Source organism: Aptenodytes forsteri, unplaced genomic scaffold (genome assembly GCF_000699145.1).
Source record: "Aptenodytes forsteri isolate BGI_AS27 unplaced genomic scaffold, ASM69914v1 Scaffold96, whole genome shotgun sequence".
Taxonomy (NCBI): Eukaryota; Metazoa; Chordata; class Aves; order Sphenisciformes; family Spheniscidae; genus Aptenodytes; species Aptenodytes forsteri.
Genome location: NW_008795029.1, coordinates 3,789,422 through 3,808,046, shown reverse-complemented (window position 1 = coordinate 3,808,046; position 18,625 = coordinate 3,789,422). Strand labels below are relative to the sequence as shown.

Here is an 18,625-nt window from a genome sequence, read left to right as displayed (position 1 = left end):
TTGGAACAGGCTGCCCAGGGAAGTGGTGGAGTCCCCATCCCTGGGGGTATTTAAAAGACGTGTAGATGAGGCACTTAGGGACATGGTTTAGTGGGCATGGTGGTGTTGGGTTGACGGTTGGACTCGATGATCTTAGAGTTCTTTTCCAACCTCAATGATTCTATGATTCTATGATCTATGGATGTTGAAGGAATAATGCTGTTTCAGAAGAAAGAAAACTTGAAAGGAGTGCTTGAGATAATTTTTTTCAGATTCCAGCATCTGTATTGGTATAGAGAGCTTATTAAGGGAGAACAGGAGAAGCTTTCCATTCTTGGCATACATCGCTGCTCTGTTTTTGTTCTTGACGTGCTTGCCTATGAGCTTCTTTGGAGAGTGTTTTCCTGAATATGGCAGAAACAAAGTGGATTGTTGGTTTGGACATACTGCCCTTTTCAGAGTTTAGGTATTTTGTTTCTGTACTTGAGTCTTTTCAGCATGCTCCCTGAAGCCAAATGCTGCGGCATTGAAAGCTCAGCTGCTTTTATTGGGTTTATTTTTTGGAGGTAGTTTTTTGTTTGCTTGTTTGTTTTCTGAAATAGTTTGGGAAATGATTCTACCATGCCATCTTGATAAAATCAAATATGTTGCTGCTAGAAGATAGCAAGCTAAATTTGTTGACACATTACAAAGTCTTCCTTGATGTGCTCAGGTTGGCAGATGTGTGCTGGTGACCCAATACTTAGGAGCACAGGAGCAGCAAGTTTTGTTCCAAAAGGTAGAAATAATGCCTGGCTGTCGTATATTCTCTGCTTTTCAGAAAATTGCACCTGGGGAAATAACTCAAAAGCAAAGATGACACAAGGCCAAGTATCTAAATTCAATTAAAAATACCAGATGCTTCAAAAAATTTAAGGTGGCAAAACCTTAAGGAAATGTATACGGTACGTATATATTTGTTTATTCCTAGAAACATCTTCAAAGTTTTTCTTGTTTTTTACCAGTTATGCTCCCAAGCATCTAAGCAGTGCTCTTCTCTGCCATATATGCAGGAGAGCCCTTTTTTCTTGCTTCCCTTTTATTGCCAGTGTCTTAGCAGGGCAGGAATGTATAACATTGGAAGGAACAAGGAAGATGAATACGGTTTTGAGTTTTTCCTTCCTCTTTTCCCATCCTGTTGCGTTCCCTCTGCCTAGCTCAAGCTAAGCTAGATGTGCTGCCACGGTAGTCCATTTTTAAACTGTAGTAACCCAGCATTCGTGGGGACAAGATAGCAAGTCAGTGAGGTATTCAGAATTGATAGTCTTAAAAAATAGACTTGTCCAAGATACCTAATGATAACTTTTCCATAGCTAAAATCAGCTTTGCTAGGTTTAAGTACTTAGTGCTAAGTTAAGTGCATCACACAGTTAAATTCGGACCATGTATATTAGAAGTGCAGGGATAAAGACAAAAGCTATTGCAAACTTGAACTGATTATTCTGCCGCTGTGGCTCCAAATGGAAGCCTTATGCTCCAAAACAAAGTGCTTGTGTATTTTAAATTGTCAAGGTCTCAGACATCTTAAGAAACATTCTGTTTCTTCTTAGCGGAAGTGGAAAACTGACGGTTTTAAAGGTGAGCGTATTGACCTTTTGTCTACAAACCCTCTCTAAATTCTCTAGCATACAGGTACTTCACAAATATGAAGGGGGGGGGGGGGGGGGGAGCGGAGCCGCCTCTTGAAAATACAATTGATGAAGATGCCCCTTCTATACAGATAGATTAAACGATGAAATTCTTGTCCAAATTAAATGATCTCATCAGCTCTGGTTGTTGAGAATATGGAAATGGTGCATGACTGTATCAAGTATTCTGAGCTTTCTCTTTTTTCATTTCAGTAGTAGCAGAACCAAAAAAATACTGAGCAAACTGTTCAGCTTCATTGTAGATGGCAAAACAGTGCCACAGAGGGAACATTTTTTGTCTTGGAGGAATCTAAAGAGCAACTGAAGCTCTAACAGAGCACATTTGTTGACATAAAATGTCTGCCTAGAGAGCTGAGTCTTTAGCTATGCTTGAAAGCTTGACAAAGTTTTCTTTCTCAACTGCTCAGTGCTAGAGGAATCTAAACAGCCATTGGCTGCTGCCAGCATTGGGAAGAAACCATGTTTTTTTTTTTTTTTTTTTTTTTTGTAAGCCACTACTCAAGTCAGTAACATGATTAATATAGTGGGTTGGTCAATTAATCCCTTGTTCTAGTCTCAGTGGTTTTTCAGGGCCTTTTTCCAGTTTGAAGAAAGAAATTACAGTAAAATGTCTTCTCCCTCTATCTTCCTTCTGTGCCCCACTTTCTAATATTGTGATGGTGGTGAGCTTTAATTTGCTGCACAGACTGTGCAGGCAGTCATTTTCTAGTGATACTAAATGGTGTCTTCCTTTGCATTGCATTTAGGTTTCAATATTGTGGGCCTTTCTACTGTAAGTCTTTTAACAAAGAGGAGAACTCAAGTTTTCAAAATACAGTTCTTACGGAGTGCTCCGACATGACTAAGTATTAACTTTAAGCACTTAAGTGAATGTTGTGCACTTCAGAAAACTAGAAATCGAGATCACAAAATCCAGAATTGGTTTTGTGTGTGTGTGTTTGTGTTGAAGTAGGAAGTGGAAGAGTGCAGAAAAAGGGAAACTGCATATTTTTTTGGTTTAATTTTGAGCTTGAAAATTTTTGTCCCTTTCTCTTGGAAGAACCGTGAGAATAGTGTGCCAGCCCCAGAGGAAGACTTCCTTATCGTTCTGCTATTGAAACTCTTCCTGTTGACACGCACGCTCGCTGTCTCTGGGGAACTTTACCCAGTCATCCAGAAAAGAGGCTGGCTTCACGTGACTTTAATGTGAGAATAGATAAGAGAAATTTGGATGTTCGGGACTTGGGGAGAGGAGACAAACTCAGAGACCTCAGCATGTGTGAGGCTAGTACATTTGATTTGTAACTTACCTGAACTCAAACTAACAAGAGTAAAAGTTGGAGGTTTACCACGGCAGAATAGACTTCAGTGCAGGCTGAGCAAGCCATCAATAATCCTCAATATATTTTTGGCTAGAGCTGTTGCAGTTAAACTATTGCTAATACTTGAGCTTTGTTTAAAGCCACATTGGGCATGCCAACAGATGTTCCAGTTACACCTTCGAATTACAGCGGAGACAGCTTTTTTTAATACAATGTCTCACAACTCTGAAGGAAGTGGGAAGAATGCGATCAAGTTGCATCAGCTGAGCTGAGAGAGCAAACTTATTTAGAAGAACTCTGAAGTGAGGCATTACTGTCTGAAACAATGTTTTCATGTCCCTTTTCTATGCCTCTTTATATGTTCTATGGTTAGCTTTAGAAAATGTACGCATGTACGATCACCTATATATGATCACCCATATACAGGCCGTTTGTGAGAAGTGTGGATGTGTGGCATTTCCAGGGGCACGTCATGAGTCAGTTAGCAGAAGTGTGTGAACAGTGTGCCAGAAAGAGATCACAGGCAGGAAGACGTGGAATCCTATGTCGCTTTGTGCTTTTCTTTTAAAGCCGAGGATGCAGGTTGGCTTAATCTTTCCTTGCTGTAGTTCTTCAGTATTTACATGCATATGCATCAGAGTGCTGTTGAGCAAATCTACAGAAAGGAAAAAGTCTTTCTTTACTGAAGATCGGGTTGAAAGAAGAAAGATGGTTCTGTTAATAGTATAAAGCTATTTGGGAGCTGGAGACTGGGAAAGGCATGTGTCTAGTAAAATGCACTTAAGCTGAGCTGCAGACATCCGATAAAAAGTTATATTTGTTACTGTCATTTAGAGTTCCCTTCTCTACTGGCAAACAAACCTGTGTTCCCTTGGTCTGTGCATTTTTATTTTTATTTTTATGTTTATTTTTATTCCTTGTATTTTTACCAGGAGAGGATGATCTAGTTCCCATGGTATGTGCTAATAATCTCCGGGTACTGGAAGAGTGAAGGTAAATAAGGCCACGTGCGTTGTAGACTTACATTTAGTCATTCTTTGATAGTTCTAAGTTTTGTCTTTAGACAAAACTTAGCACTCATCCATGTAGTGCTAAGGTGCTTTAGCAAAGCCATGAGGAGCATTACCCAGTTTCCTGTCTGAGTTTTGATTTTATCAGTCTGCCAAGGAAATGTAGTGCCTAGCTTTGGTTATTAATGGATATGTAAAGGGGAAAGCTGTGGTTTTATTCTTGTTTCGTACTCTTGTGTTTTGTAGTCTCTTGGTTACCCTTAGTTCCTCAATCCTGTCTCTTTTCTTTTTTTTTTCTGTTGTAAATATAGGATACATACATGTTTCTTGTTGCAGTTTTGAAACAAATGTTTATGATGAAGAGTATTCATGACTTGCATGGTACCTTTGTGCGAGGACCTTAGGCAGCTTCACGAGTGCTAATCACCTCATCAGAGTGCTTTGAAGTCCAACCTGTGGTGTAAGGCTGTTGGCTGTAACTGAAGTGACTTGTTTTCCAGCTCCACATCTGTGGACAGTGGTGGAGCTGGGGGTCAGTCCTCATTTGCTGTGTTCTGGTAATGCCTTTAGGATAAAATCAGTGGGCTGTATCGGAAAGCTTTATTACCATGTTGTATCGTGTTCCTGGTATCTTATGGGAGGACTGATCAAAACCTAAACACAAATTGGAAGGAAGCAGTATGCACCCAAATACGTGCGAATAAATCGGACGCAACAAACTGTTGAGTTGTTGCTGGCTACTGCTGAGCTCTAAACTCAGTGACGGTCAGGAGCTGCTGCCTTGGAAACAGAATACTGCTGCTAAGTTTAATAGAGACTTAACATTTGGGAAGAAAAATACAACGTAATACTTTGCTTTAGCCATGTTGCTGACACTGCATTAGTTGACAGATGACTAATTTATGGATAACATTTTAATATGTAATCCTCTGGGGTTTTTTTCTCTTGTCTTTAGGCGAAGCCAAAAATCTTCCTACGTATCCAGGGCCAAACAAGATGAGGGATTGCTACTGTACTGTAAACCTGGACCAGGAGGAGGTTTTCAGGACCAAAATAGTGGAGAAGTCATTATGGTAACAAATACATGTGTATACGTTCTGTTAATTCTTCTCATTCTCTGCTTACTGTGTTTGTTTAACGTTCCAGAGATACTTTTTTGAGGGGAGGAGGGAGGATGAATATGATCCTTCTTCCAGTTTTAAGAACACTAGTGGTAGAACTGTTAATGTTGTGATTCCTATCTGTATATATGGGAGAATGTCTTCACCAAGGCAAGCCATATTAACTATTTTCCTAAGAATGTACAGCCAGTGCTCCTTTCTTTCTGCAATATTTGTTTTGAACTTCCCTAAGCTTTTTAGATCTCAACTTGGGACGAAGTACTGAACTCCATTTCATGTCTGTCTACGCTTAGAATTTTGCATTGGTCTAGCTACCCTAATGGGTGGAGTTAGGGACTTTTTTCTTCCTGTCATGAGGCTCCAACTGAAAGGAGAGGTTTGAATGCAAGATGCCTGTCTGATTATCTTGGACACTTCCTGTGAGATTGTAGAAGCCAAATGTAGAATGAAACAGAATGAGAAGCATGTAGCAAAAGTTAAAACGCTTTCTCCTGGAAATCCCCAAACATTAAAAAAATAAAGGGAACAAGGCTGGGCATATATGTATACTCTGGCAAATGAGGCTTTTTTTGGAGTTGAGGGGAAAGTAGCAGTAAGGAACAGTCAAGTTTATAACTTTTATCTTAAGATATAAAGTGGGAAAAGAGTGAGAGTTGAGTAATACAGTTAGGAATTTGCTATTTGTCTTGTTATTGCAAATAATTTACTTGGGGAAATAGCTCTAGACGCCACCCCCAACACCTCAGAAGTACCTAATGCATTTAAGAATGTGAGTCTGAGTAGCCTGAAGTGGGATTTAGTCCCTTAAGTCACTTTAATTGTTCTCTCGCATAATTTTTTGTTGTCTTTAAGTCTTTATTCCTCATCTTACATTCTGATACGCTGTACTGGGGTCTGTAATGGAGACTTCTGTTTCTTGAGGCATTTAGATTGGCTAAATGTAATTAGAGTGTTTTTGAATGATGATGCTAACACTTTCCTGTTTGTAGTGTACTATATAAAAAAAAAAAAGTGAAAAAGCAAAGATTGATCTGTATGCACTTTTTCTTTTTTTTACAATAACTGACATTCAGTGTCCCTAAACCAGTTGTCCCTGAACCAGTTGTTTCTCTAAAAATGACTTTGTAACTCATTTAAATTCATTCCTGGGTCAACCAACTGTAGCCTTCCTGCTCACAATTAGAAGTTGCACAGTGGGATTTTTTTTGCTGGATGATCATTAGTGCTTTGCGGGGAAGTGGAAGGTGGGGAGTGGGGATGTATGAGAATAGTTGATGTAATTTTCTTGAACTAATCCAAGTATTTTTCTATTGAGAAAATAAACTCTTAGTAGTAGGAATAAGCAACAAGTGTAATTCCTTCAGTGGGAAAAATTCCATCTATCTTTAGATACCATTATAAAGCTGAAGAGGTACACGGAGGCTGTGCAGAACTGGAAGGCTTCTGGTTTCCTGTGGAGCTAAGTTACTTTCATTAATTGAGGTGAATTCAGAGGAGAGCAACGCAATGATCAGAGGTCTGGAAAACATAACCGATGAGGAAAGGTTAAAAGATCGGAATTATTTAGCCTAGAGAAGAGGGATGAGAGTAGATGTAACTATGTAAATATATTAAAAAAACAAAACAAAAAACCCCAAACAACAACCCCCCCAAAAAAAATTAAGAGGGAGGGAATTGCTCTGTATGTCCGGTATGGATATTGCAAATAATAATGGACTTAAATTGCAGTGGGGAAGGAAGTTTAGGTTAAGGTTTATTGTGAAGAAAAATCTTCCTGTTGTTAAAGATTCTGAAGCACTGGAGTAGATTGCCTTGTTTTTTCCATATTTGTTGCTGAAGGCTTTTAATAGTTTCTCTATAATCAGTCCTGACCAAAATATGGATCTTCCTGCTTTGGAACAGTGGGGGACCAGATGATGTCTCAAAATCCCTTTACAGTCCTATTTTCTTTGATCTAAGGGTTGACTAAAAATGATCTCCTCAGTCATCGTTTCTTCTCCCAGTGAATTCCTGTCTTCAGTGGTAGTTTGCCTTCTCCCTCTGTGAGCTTCTATTTGCAAGTACTATTTTTGAAAAACTTGCTTCTTCACAGTCCCTGAATATCCACTTATAGACATTGGTATCAACTGAATTTTGCATTTATCCATATAGGTGTTTCTCTGTCCTTGTTTTTCTGTTGCATAAAAGAAAAGCAGATGAGAATCCCAAATACATGAATGGAAAACTGGGACGTCTTCCCAATCTGTGAATAGGAATTGCTCTTCCTTAGTGAGGCACGCTCAAACAGCTACTTAATCTTTAATAGATGTAAACACAGTCATAAAAACAAGTGCATAGACTTCCAGAGGAAGATGTTTTTCAAATGATTTCAGACCATACTGCAGTCGCCTATTGTTTTTTGTAAGACTCTCAGATGAGCACATAGCTGAGGAGCCAGTCATGCTGTTACATTCTTTAATGCTTGTTTGTAAATTGATTCAACCCATTGAGTAACTGTGAATTATTGGGCAGGCGAGGCTTATGTGCCCTAAGGCCCATGTAATTTGTATGCAGCAGAGAAATACCTGCTTTCATGTACGGTGCTTCTTTGCCAGGCACTTGCCAATGTAATAGTGAAGCATGTGTTGGGTCCCTTTTTCTGAGGTATCACTGCTGTGATATGCGATGTTAGATGGGAGCAGGGATGTGAAGCTGGGCCAACGCATAACTAGAATAATTGAATCCTGCCTGAACATCTGCGTGGCTGGCATTGAAGTGGGTGAGACAGCCTTTGACTATAGTTTGAAGGGGAGAACACTGGCTCTGCTCTGTTGTTCATGCCTCTTTCCTACTTCCTATCACTTCATGGCTGACACGGGGCTGGCTTGCTATAAAGTAAGTTTTAAGAATTGCCTGTATCTTCACTCATACTGGTAACTCCCCCATCTTCCAGTAAGCTCAAAAAATGATTTTCATGTAGTCTATGAAAAACAAGATGCTTTGTGTGAATGTCTGAATTGACAGGTGTTTCATATGTAGCCCTAGCACTACTGACTCTGAAACTATGTCTTCTCATTCAGATTTGTCCTGGAGAAGCCTATCTCTTCCAGCATATCTGCATAAAACGACTTTTTATCTGCATGAAAAGACTTATAATTAAAGTCATGCTGAAACACTGTCTTGTGTACTTGGGAATTCAAGGAGTGCTTGCTTTTTTTTTTTTTTTTTTAAAAACTCAGTTGAGCTTCATTAAGCTTCTGCTAAGCACTGCAGAAATGTGTATTTTTCCAGGCAGGCCTTCTCCTGATGTAAAGCTTAAGTAGAACTGGCAAATGGGAGAAAGGAAGCAGTTATCTCTCCTTCCCAGAGGGACTTGGATGAATGTCCGATTCTGGCTTGCTTGGGATATCTGTGGCAGAGCCTTCAGACTCTGACTCATGATCTCCTGTGTTTTATACTGGGACAGTGTAAGAAGTTGCCTCCCTGAGCTCTGTCCCAATCTTCTGCAACAGATTTTTATTTTATTAGGCTGCGGCAGAGGCACGAGAAGACAGCTGAGAGCAGTAGCCTCTTAAATCAATGAAGCATGAATCATTCAGAACTCCAAGAACTGAACCAGCACATCCTGTTGCCCAGTCTGGTGCCCTTACTAGTGCTCTGAAGAGAATCTCTGTGAGCCTGATGCCCTTTCTCTAAGTTTGCATCTCAAAAACTGAGAGTAGCCAGCATGGTGAACCTTAACTCCTCTGTTCAGCAGTCAGGTGGGACTCATAAATTACAATATCAGGAACGTAAAGCATTCCTGCCATCCAGCCTCTGTTGGCTTCTGTTAAACTGGATGGTGGCACTGCTGCCTTGTGCTGGAGGATTTTGAGGGCTGATGTGAGGATAACTCGGTAGCATCTGACTGAAACAAGTCAAGGGTTACAACATGGGCAGGCCTTTCTATGAAACCACAGAGCAATGTGAAAGTACTGTTTGTGTGGGGCAGTTCAGAGTCATCCGACTTCTCTGGGGATCTTTGGACAAGCACAGTGAATGCGTGGGTTGATCAGAGCAAGCTCTCCAGGTTCCCAGGAAGAGAATCTTGAACTCTTCAAGCAGCACTGTTTTCATAAACTCCTTGGCACAAGCTTTTAGTAAATTCTAAGGAGGTCACATGCAAGTCATAAGATACGAGGGAGAGGTCAGTTAGAGCCGGGATTTAATACACTTCTCTGTTTTGTATTTGTTGTTCAATATTTATATTGCCATCATCCACAAAGGCACTGAATAGAATTGGATCCATTCCACATAACCTAGCAGAGACGTATGTGAAGGGACTCATGTATTTTATGTCCTAAGGAACGTGTGAGAGTTTTTTGGGTTTTTGGGTTTTTTTTTAAAATGCACAGATCTACAACTTTTCTTTAGTTCTGAGCTGCAAGTAGACAGCCTGCCAAGAATTTTGCCTATTAATTTCCTTTGAACCAACTACTTAGCTTCCCCCATGAGAAGCTTCAAACTTCAGGCTCCACCATCCAGGACTTGTTCCTAGCTACAGATCTTCCCTGAGGATAAACTTTCTTGTCTTGTTGGCGTTAAGACTGACTTTGCCTTTGCTGTTTGCATCAAATGTTTCCATTCACTTAAAGGGCAGTGTCAGCTGCAACAGGAAATCAAGGCAGCTTCTCAAATCATAGGTGAAGAATGGAAGGAATGTGACATCTCTAAATTTGTTTCAAGGATATGAATAAAGGCAAAAACTGTTGCACGTTAAGAATCAAATGGCTGACTGTGTGCTTTAGAGAGATGAGCCAAGCGTCTTGAGTCTGTGATTATTTAGTTCTCCACTATTTCACTGAGGAATTTTTCACGTGCTAAACATAGTGATCAAAGCCTGAATGAAACAGCAAATGAAGCCAGAGGCACTTTCCCCACCCCCAATCTTTTTTTTGCTAGTCTCCAGTGAAGGTAACAGTGAGAACTACAAGTCTGCAGTGTGCTTGTAAGTGTATGGTGAAATGTGCTGTAAATTCATAGTTAAGGCTGTGTTCTCTTTAACAAGAGGTTGCTGTGTCTTTGTTTTAGTATTAGATCAGGTAACAAATTCAATCAGTAGCTCTCAGAACTTTCTCTAAGAAATTCTGCTGCCATATTTAAAGTTGTTATTTTTTAATTCTAGGCTTGCTTAAACCCTTTATTTTCCTATGTTTGGAGTTCATGGCTGCATAGCTAAACTTCTCTCGTGTTCCGATAACATCTTGGATGCAGGCCACTTCTTAAATTTTAAACACAAAGTTGTTTCCCTTAGTTGGAGTGTTGCCAAAATTAGCTGTTGTATCTGAGTTAGTTCCATTAGCTACCTCCATATTCCTACATTGCCAGCTCACCTCCTTGAAATAACAGCTTTCCCCAGCCTGGAGGCCTTAAGTAAAGAGGCCTTGAGCTGGATGCTATAGCACGTTCTGCAGCTTCTCTCCTGCATGCTCCCAGCTCACTCCTCAGTGTGCCGTCTGCCCCAGGGTCTGCCATCTTCTGCACTCGACTACATCTAACCATGGCTTGAATTCCTAATATCAATAGACTTCAATTCTGAAACACCCCAAGCCTTTAAGGGGAAGGAATAAGATAGGTATGGGTACAACTTCAGCCTGGTCAGGGATATTATTGAAGGCAAGGACTGTATGGTTGTGTAGGGAGGTAATACAGCTGGGAAGAGCACCAGGAAGGGAAGCAAGACTTAGTGGAAGGAGGAGAATGAAGTGAGCCCTGAGACCCAAGGCAGGGTTTATGAATGAGAGCGTTTATCCACACGAAAAGCCACCCATGCGAGTAACAATTGTTGGTGTTGTAGGCTGCTTTGAGTGATTAAAAAAAAAAAAAAAGAGTAGTAAATGCAGCTGTAATGTGACTTCTGTGGTTTGTGTGTGTCGTCTTACAGAATATTTTGGGAGGTGACTAGGGGCCAAACGGCTGCTGCTTAAAGTTATCATAATCCCCGTAAGCCTCATTGAGCCAAACCAGCAACTGTCAAGTGAAGATGATAACTATAGCTCGTGTGTCTGTCTCTCTCTTCTGAGCATAGGGATGAGAAAATGCACACTGCTTTATTTTTTCTCTGTGTAGTAGGGGTGGTAGTGGCTATAACACAGCACTGTCCAACTGGGTGTCTCTGCACAGTGACATGAGGAAAAACTTGCTTAGGCTCAGTGGATGTCTGGAAGACTGCAGCCTGATCTCTAACAGTGGGCATAAGTGGTATGTTTGGATTTAGATGTTGCCTTCTGTGCCATATACTTCCTGCTGCATGTCCTCTGCCAAATCTGTGCTTCAAATATAATACTAGATATTTTTAATAAGTTGTGTAAGGAAGCTACCAAGACATCTGCCAACTTTGACTCTTACAGAGCCTGTCTTACTTGCCTGTCATCTTGTAGCTCTGTGTCTAGTAGGAGACTGAAGTGTATTGAGATTTTATTTGGCTTGCTGTATCTGCTTTGAATAAACCTTCTCTTCTCTACCCCACTCCCTTTACATACGCTGCAAAGCATAGTATAAAACGTATTAGCCAAGTAGTAGAAAAAGCTTAGTAGTAGAAACAAACAAGTGTACCCCTTTGTACAGACTGATTTTGCTTCCCACTCACATGGCGATGTGAACTCTGGTCTTCGGTTCATGCAGCAGGATGAATCCAGTATTTCTAAACGTTTTAAAATAGTCAGAGGATGTGGAGTTGTCTGTGGCATGTTAATAGTCCTTACTTTCAATCACAAAGGCAATTAAAAAAAAAAAAATCCATACACAAAGAATTCTGGTTTGAGGGGTTTCATTATTATTCATCATGCAACTCGTTCACTTCATCCACTGAAGTACTGGTGCCAAAACAAAACTGCTTTAGCTAAGTATTGAGAAACAAGCACGAGGTTTTGCAACACAGCCTGAAACTAAAGAAATGTTTCTACACTGAGATTTGTTTTATGAAGTCTCTTCCTCTCTGTTAATATTATTTGCGGTGATTTCAGTAGATACCTGAAGGTATGGAATTGAAGTTGTAAGTATGCCTCTGGAGTTTAGTGAAACATGTAAAAGTGAACAAATTTTGAACCTTTTCTAGGGGAAGAAGTTCCCATTCATCGTGTTTGAAATGAGGATTCTCTTCCTTATTTGCTTTCATTCCACTTGATCTACACAGTAATTTGTTTCTCTTCTCCTTCCCTGTCTCCTCCTGAAAATATCCATTGCCAAAACACACATTAAAAGAGATTCAAAAATAGATACCTTGAAATGGGAAGGGCTCTAAGCTGGATAGCTGTATGTGAGTGAAACAATACCTAGAGGGAACTTTTTGGTTTTGATTTCCTGCTTCTGTGAGCATTCAGAACAAGCAAGTTTTTGGTGAGGGGAAGGTATGCCTGAACATTCAAATCCATTGCACTATTCTTTATGCTTTAACTTGCCTTTTTTTTGGTGTCTCTTCTGTCACGAGAGCTGTGGAAGCATCCTAGGGAAAGTGTCCTGAGGAGGGATCGATTAGTGTATGTGTCAGTGGTAGGGGCTGTATAAAAGCTGTGCAGTAAGAGAGCCCCACACTTCCTGAGAAAAGGACTGCTGAGGTAGAGCTTCCCTCCTTCAGAGCATAGCAAGGTGATGGGTATGTACTGGAAAAGAGATGCGAAAGGGGTGTGAAGTGAGAGTATGTGGAGTAGAAGGCTAAAGAATCAGGCCCGTGTGTGCCTGAAAGCTTGGAGCAAGGGTTTAAAAATTGGTACAGGTCTTTCTCTGTAGTTTCTAATCCCATCAGGAAAACAAGAGACAGTGACTTAGGAACAAGCCCCGTTTCATAACTAAACAGTAATTGATACCTGCACTGCTACTCTTCTCGTCGCTGTGATAGCAAAACTAAAAAGAAATGAGTAAAACTGTTCTAAATTTAATAGTCTATTGAAGAAGCTGGGTTTGAAAATGCATTTATATTCATGCATTATATATATGGAAGGAGCTGAATTGCATTTACAGTGGAGGTCCACTGTTTCTGTTCTTGCAAGATCCTGCTCTCAGCAGTTATATCCCGTCACTTGTTTGAAGTCCAGAAGAAGCTGAAATAATGACAACACTGGTCTTGTCCATGCCCTTCCGTTGTGACCATACTGACCTGCAGCCTGTGCTGCAAGACTGGGGGAGGAAGGCCTCATTATTTCTCCTCCTCTTTGAATGATTAAAATGTCTCTTGAGCGTAGGGTTGGTTAATCTACAAGGAAAGCTTAACTCAAAACCTGGAAGTTGAATCTGAACTCACTTGGTTCTGAAAGATTCCCGAGTTTTCAGCTGGGCTAGTTCTAGTATTTGTTTTGGAGGATCTTGTCAGACTCCTGAGGGCTGTGTAGGCAGATGCTGCTGCTTTTTATTAATTGCTATGTCAAAATAAAAGTACTCACTGAAGCCCCATCAGACTAATTCTGGCTTTTGGGAGAGGGGACACTGAGGCAGGGATTTAGCTGTTCTTTTGGAAAAACCATTCTGGAGCCCTGGGGCTCATGCTCAAGATACGTTAGCTTGGGAAATAAATCATGAGGTTTGACTGCTGCAACCTCTTGCTCTTCAGGTCTGGGTGGGAGACAAAGTGAGTACTGTTCTGAAGAGATACATGGAGGAAAAGCACACATTTAAGTGGAATCTGGAAGCATTTCTGTGGTTACTTTTGATTCCTTCAGAAAGAAGATACTGTTTCTGCAGAGCTACGCAAGATTGGGGCGGAGGGGGGGATATCAGATTTATCTCTGTGTATCCTTACAGTTAAAACTTTGCTGGCTAATTATCCAGTGCAGAGTGAGTGCACTTGTGTTGGAAATCTGCTTGCTTAAATTAATTAAGAATGCAGTGCACCTCAGGGGTGTTACCTGAGTGATGAGAAGTTGTGAATCAACAAGGGGTACAAGATCTCGGAGGGGGAAAGCCAAGAGCAGAACAGAGCTTCTCTTCTCTTGACAGCGGCTGCAAGTAACGTGTCTATGAAGAGTACCAGCCAGCAGGCGCTGCTTAGGCTAATAAGCCTTGTGCCTAAAAGTAGTGACCAGATGTGGTCCCTGCATGGCTAAGTCAGCCTTCATAACATTTCTTCTGTTGATCAGTCTCTTTCTGATACCATGTATTGGACTAGATGCTTCCTGTTGTCCACTCCGCTTTTCTGAATCTCGTGTTTGTTTTGCTGTGGTGTGGTCCTACTTATGTTCTGCCCCCGACCACCACCAGTGACAAACATTAATAGGGGACTTGCCAAAGGCCCCAGTTGTTGTCTCTTCCCTGCTCTTTCCTCCAGAATCAGCTGAGCTGAATTAAAGTATGCTCAGTGTAAGTCTCACTTGTATTTACATTGCCTTTAGACTTCCAATATACTGAAGCTTCCCTTGTATTCTTGATAGAGAATTTGGTATATAATCCACAGTTCATTAAGTATCATTTCATTCTAAGGTCATTAGTGAGTAAATTCATCTGTCATGTTCTTCCAGCAGAAAGGACAATTTTATGGCTGAACAGAGTATTAGGGCTCAGAACGATGAAAGTGTTTTGCATGTATAATGCACTAGATATTTGGGCAATGTTTATGCATTTGTGTAGCCCCCTTGGGTTAAGCCTGTGCGTGAAAACTTGCACCAAATGGTGTGCACAGAATGAGGCCCTCAGGGCTACCAGCAGAAGCATGGCTGCTGGGACAGTCAGATAGTTCCCAGTTTGGTAGAAGCTGCTTATACCAAAGAACTCAGGTATTTTGTGCCTGAAGCGGTGGCTGCTGAATTCTTGATTCCAGATAAAACCTCTCAGAGCAGAATGGGTGAAGAGGACATCACCGAGAGTGCTGAATCAGAGGGGGTAGTTGGGACAAACAGTCAAACCAGCTGCCGTTTCCAGCTGTTAGATTTTCTCCTCTGCCTTCACAGTAGGGATGACTGAGTGGGCTTACATTGGTTGCCATAACTTACGGCTGGATGCATTTATTTCAAGGAATGGGAAACTGTTTCAGTGGTGGAAGTTTAACCTGTGGGTACGCCTTGGGCTTCATTGTTTATTCAATATGTGTTCTTCCACGTGGCTGGTGGAGTAGTGACTTAAATAATGTTCTTACTGAATACTGAGTGATGTCTCTGGACTTCATGAAATTAATGTGGCATATTCCCTTCAAACACAGATGGTTAGCTTATTTGCAGTGCCTGTGTGTTTTCAGTGAGATTTGTCAGCTAGCTCTTGAGGGAATGTGGCAATTCTGGGGGAGTGTATTTTTACTGAAGGCAGAAATACAAGGAAAAGTATCTGGTGATGTAAAATATCCTGAAAGAAGCCAAGGGAATGACCTCTCCTGACAAAATGCTGAAAAAATGAAAGTTAATGCAAGGAACTATTAATAATTTTTGGATATCTAATTTTCTAACATAAGAAGCCTTTGATAATGATTAAAGCTACAGCACGATTCTGTCTGCTATTTTTGTGCTTAGCCAAGACAATAAGGAGGTCTGTGTTTAGAAAGGGAAGAAAAAAACCTGCTGGCTTTTGGCCTGTTGGAATTAGATTTATTTTTAACTCTACATCTGCAGTGCTTGCTGTATTTGTCCATATGACTCAAATTGCATCCACCCATTTAGATCTATTGAAGCATGAGTGACTTGGAATGAAAAATCTGTGTAAAATGGTAGACCTGTTGATGAATAAATACAGTTGATATATGCTTATAGTTCTTAGGAGTAAATCCTTAACCATATAATTGGATAGAGAGAAACTGAAAGGGTTGCTGTTAGGTGTCTGAGTTTGGTGGTTTTTTTTTTTTTCCCCATTTAAATTGGTAGGATCGAAAGATAGCCCCCTAAATCTCTAAAGAGCTTTTCATGCTGAGATAGTATTTTTTTTTTAAATCTGGTCTTATTGTAAAAGAACTTATTCTATACAATTCCAGTAAGCAAAAATCGGCAGATATGCAGCGCTATCAGGTAACAAGCATCGTGCCAGCTCCAAGGCTTAGTTACATCAGTTGACTGAATCTGACTTTAAATAAGAAACTTTGCAGGGGATGAGAAAAGAGGCAATGGCTGTAGGCATTTTATTTTAAATAAACGAAATCCTTTTGAAAGAAAAAAAAAAAGTATATATGTCATGAACCACACTGTATTTTGCTCATCCTGTTCATGTGTATGCTTTTGTGATCTCCGTTGTAATGGTCTATTGTAAGCATAGTGTGGTGGCAGGGGTCTCTCTCCACCCTTCAAGGCACTGTACATTAACAAATAATGTGGTCTCTGCCCTCTTTGTTTAGGGACACTTGTTTTCCAAGTAAAAAGGCGTATCTGTTCTTTTTTGCACGTTAAGAAATGTTGTTCTGTGGGCATTTAAGATAGTTGGGAAGAGTCAAAGTAGAACAGTGCTTGAAGGTGCACATTCATGGTCGGGAAAGACTGTCACAGTCCAGGGTGATGTTCTGGGTGTGAAGTATAAACACTGGCTCTTCCAGGATACCGACACTAATTTCTTTTTTTTTTTTTTGTGTGTGTGTGTTTATGTGTATGTTTTTGTTTTGTTTTTTTTTACCCAGCCCCTTCTATGGAGAAGACTTTTACTGTGAAATTCCTCGGACCTTTCGCCATCTGTCATTTTATATTTTTGACAGAGATGTTTTTCGAAGGGATTCCATCATAGGTATGTGTTCGTAAATTGTTTTCTTTACAGCTTACTTCTCTTGGATTTTAACTGTTAGATCATATGTAGTCTTATGAGTTGGGGTCTTGATAGGACTGACAGTGACAGTGGTAAGTACTGCTCAGTATTGTCCTTTTTTGTCAAGTGATAAAAATGCCTTCAGTATTACATATTATAAAAAAGGCTGGGAGATAAATGCTGTCTGTTATGATAGTAAATGCAGATTGCAGTTTAACTGAAATAGGCAATAAAGCATTGTTTAAATGTGGGCAACATCATTTGTTACTACATTTTTTTTTCTAAATGCAAGGCCTTTAGTCTTGCAGTTTTCTGGGGCTCATTACACTTACCTGCATGCAGTATTGTTAAACTATGACTACCTTAATAACATGCAGAGTAATAGCTACTCATCATAGGTACCCACAGTACAATGATGACAGAATTTTATAGTGAGTATCAGAGCAAGCTGTTGCCTACACAATAGCTCTGTAAGACTTCCAGTGCCTGTTTGACATGGGCAAGACCTCAGCTTTTCCAGATACCATTTGCTGTGCATTTCACCTGCAGCAAATTGCATGACACTCCATTTATCTCTTCAGGGATAAAAATTCTTGTAAAAGCTTAGTTGTTATTGAGGGGAACAGTTTCCACTTTAAGTAATTTTAACTGTTTGGATTTTTTTAAGTTTTTCATCTCTTACTTTTGAAATAAGTCATGTATGACTACCATTTTTCTAATGCCAGTATAACATGACCATAGCTATCAATGAGGTGTGTATGTCTTGACAGGGCTTGTAGTGAGGAAGTTCTCTGATGTTGAGCAACAGTTTGTATAATGCTGTAAAATGCATTATGTTAAAGTGCATGGGGTGGTGGTGCAGATTTCTTCGCATGTGTCTTTAAATGACACTAGTTTATCATGTAGTCACTAGCTTTTTCTTTAATTGTTGTTTTATGTTTTACATATGAGCTAGGAAACTGGATCGTCATTCTCTTTGTCCCTAACTGAGCTCATGTGTGTACAGCATGAGCTAGCAATCTAGCATCCTGGGGAGGAGGGGGTCAGTTTCTGATTTTTTTGAGTGAGCTTTTGGAAAGTTTTTTGGTCTCCCTAATCTCTAGCTTCCCTTGTAATGTGCAAGTAATATCTCCTTTCTTTCAATTGATGAGTTTTTCATTGTTGAAATTGCCTCATCTGACCTCCTGTGTGTCACCGGTTTTCTGCAGCTGCAGTGACCCATGACCGTGGACTGGGATTTTTCTTGCTCAGGGCTTTATGCCCTCTCTTGGAACAAGGGTCTCTGAACACTTAACGCAAGCCAGACCCATGAAATTGCAGATAGAGAAGTGCAAATTGTTTCCTTTTCTCTATCTTTCCTAAGTTCCTGTTTTAATAATCAAGCTCTGACATTGGAGGGGAATTCTCCAGGAACTGCTAGAGTAATCTTGTCTTAAAGGTACTGGGAGCAGTTCGTGAAAAGAAGGACTTGCAGAAGATATAAAGAGACTTTTGTTTGGGTGCTCGAATGATTGATCAGGTTTCTATTTTTCATTACCTCTTCAGGAAATGGCAACATTGACTTCTATATGCATTGCAGAATCCATAGGTAGGCAGACTGATTTGTTATTATACTGATGTAGCACTAAAAGTCAAAACTCCAGTGTTACCTGTCTTCATTGAGATTTTACAGTGCATGTTATAGAATCACAGAATCATGGAATAGTTTGGGTTGGAAGGGACCTCTAAAGGTCATCTAGTCCAACTCCCCTGCCGTGGGCAGGGACATCTTCAACTAGATCAGGTTGCTCAGAGCCCCGTCCAACCTCACCTTGAATGTTTCCAGGGATGGGGCATCCACCACCTCTCTGGGCAACCTGTGCCAGTGT

At 40.4% G+C, this 18,625-nt stretch overlaps 1 protein-coding gene across 1 annotated transcript in view; it reads left to right on the top strand.

The window, feature by feature from the left end:
• Window positions 1-4,941: 4,941 nt before the first annotated feature.
• The window catches only part of RASA3 (RAS p21 protein activator 3), a 99,219-nt gene continuing 85,535 nt past the window's right edge, over window positions 4,942-18,625 (top strand). Inside the window, exons 1-2 of the mRNA XM_009276089.2 lie at window positions 4,942-5,051; window positions 16,636-16,739. Coding sequence (XP_009274364.1) covers window positions 4,975-5,051; window positions 16,636-16,739 — 181 coding nt within the window. The 5' untranslated portion in view covers window positions 4,942-4,974. The remainder of the gene's footprint in view (window positions 5,052-16,635; window positions 16,740-18,625) is intronic.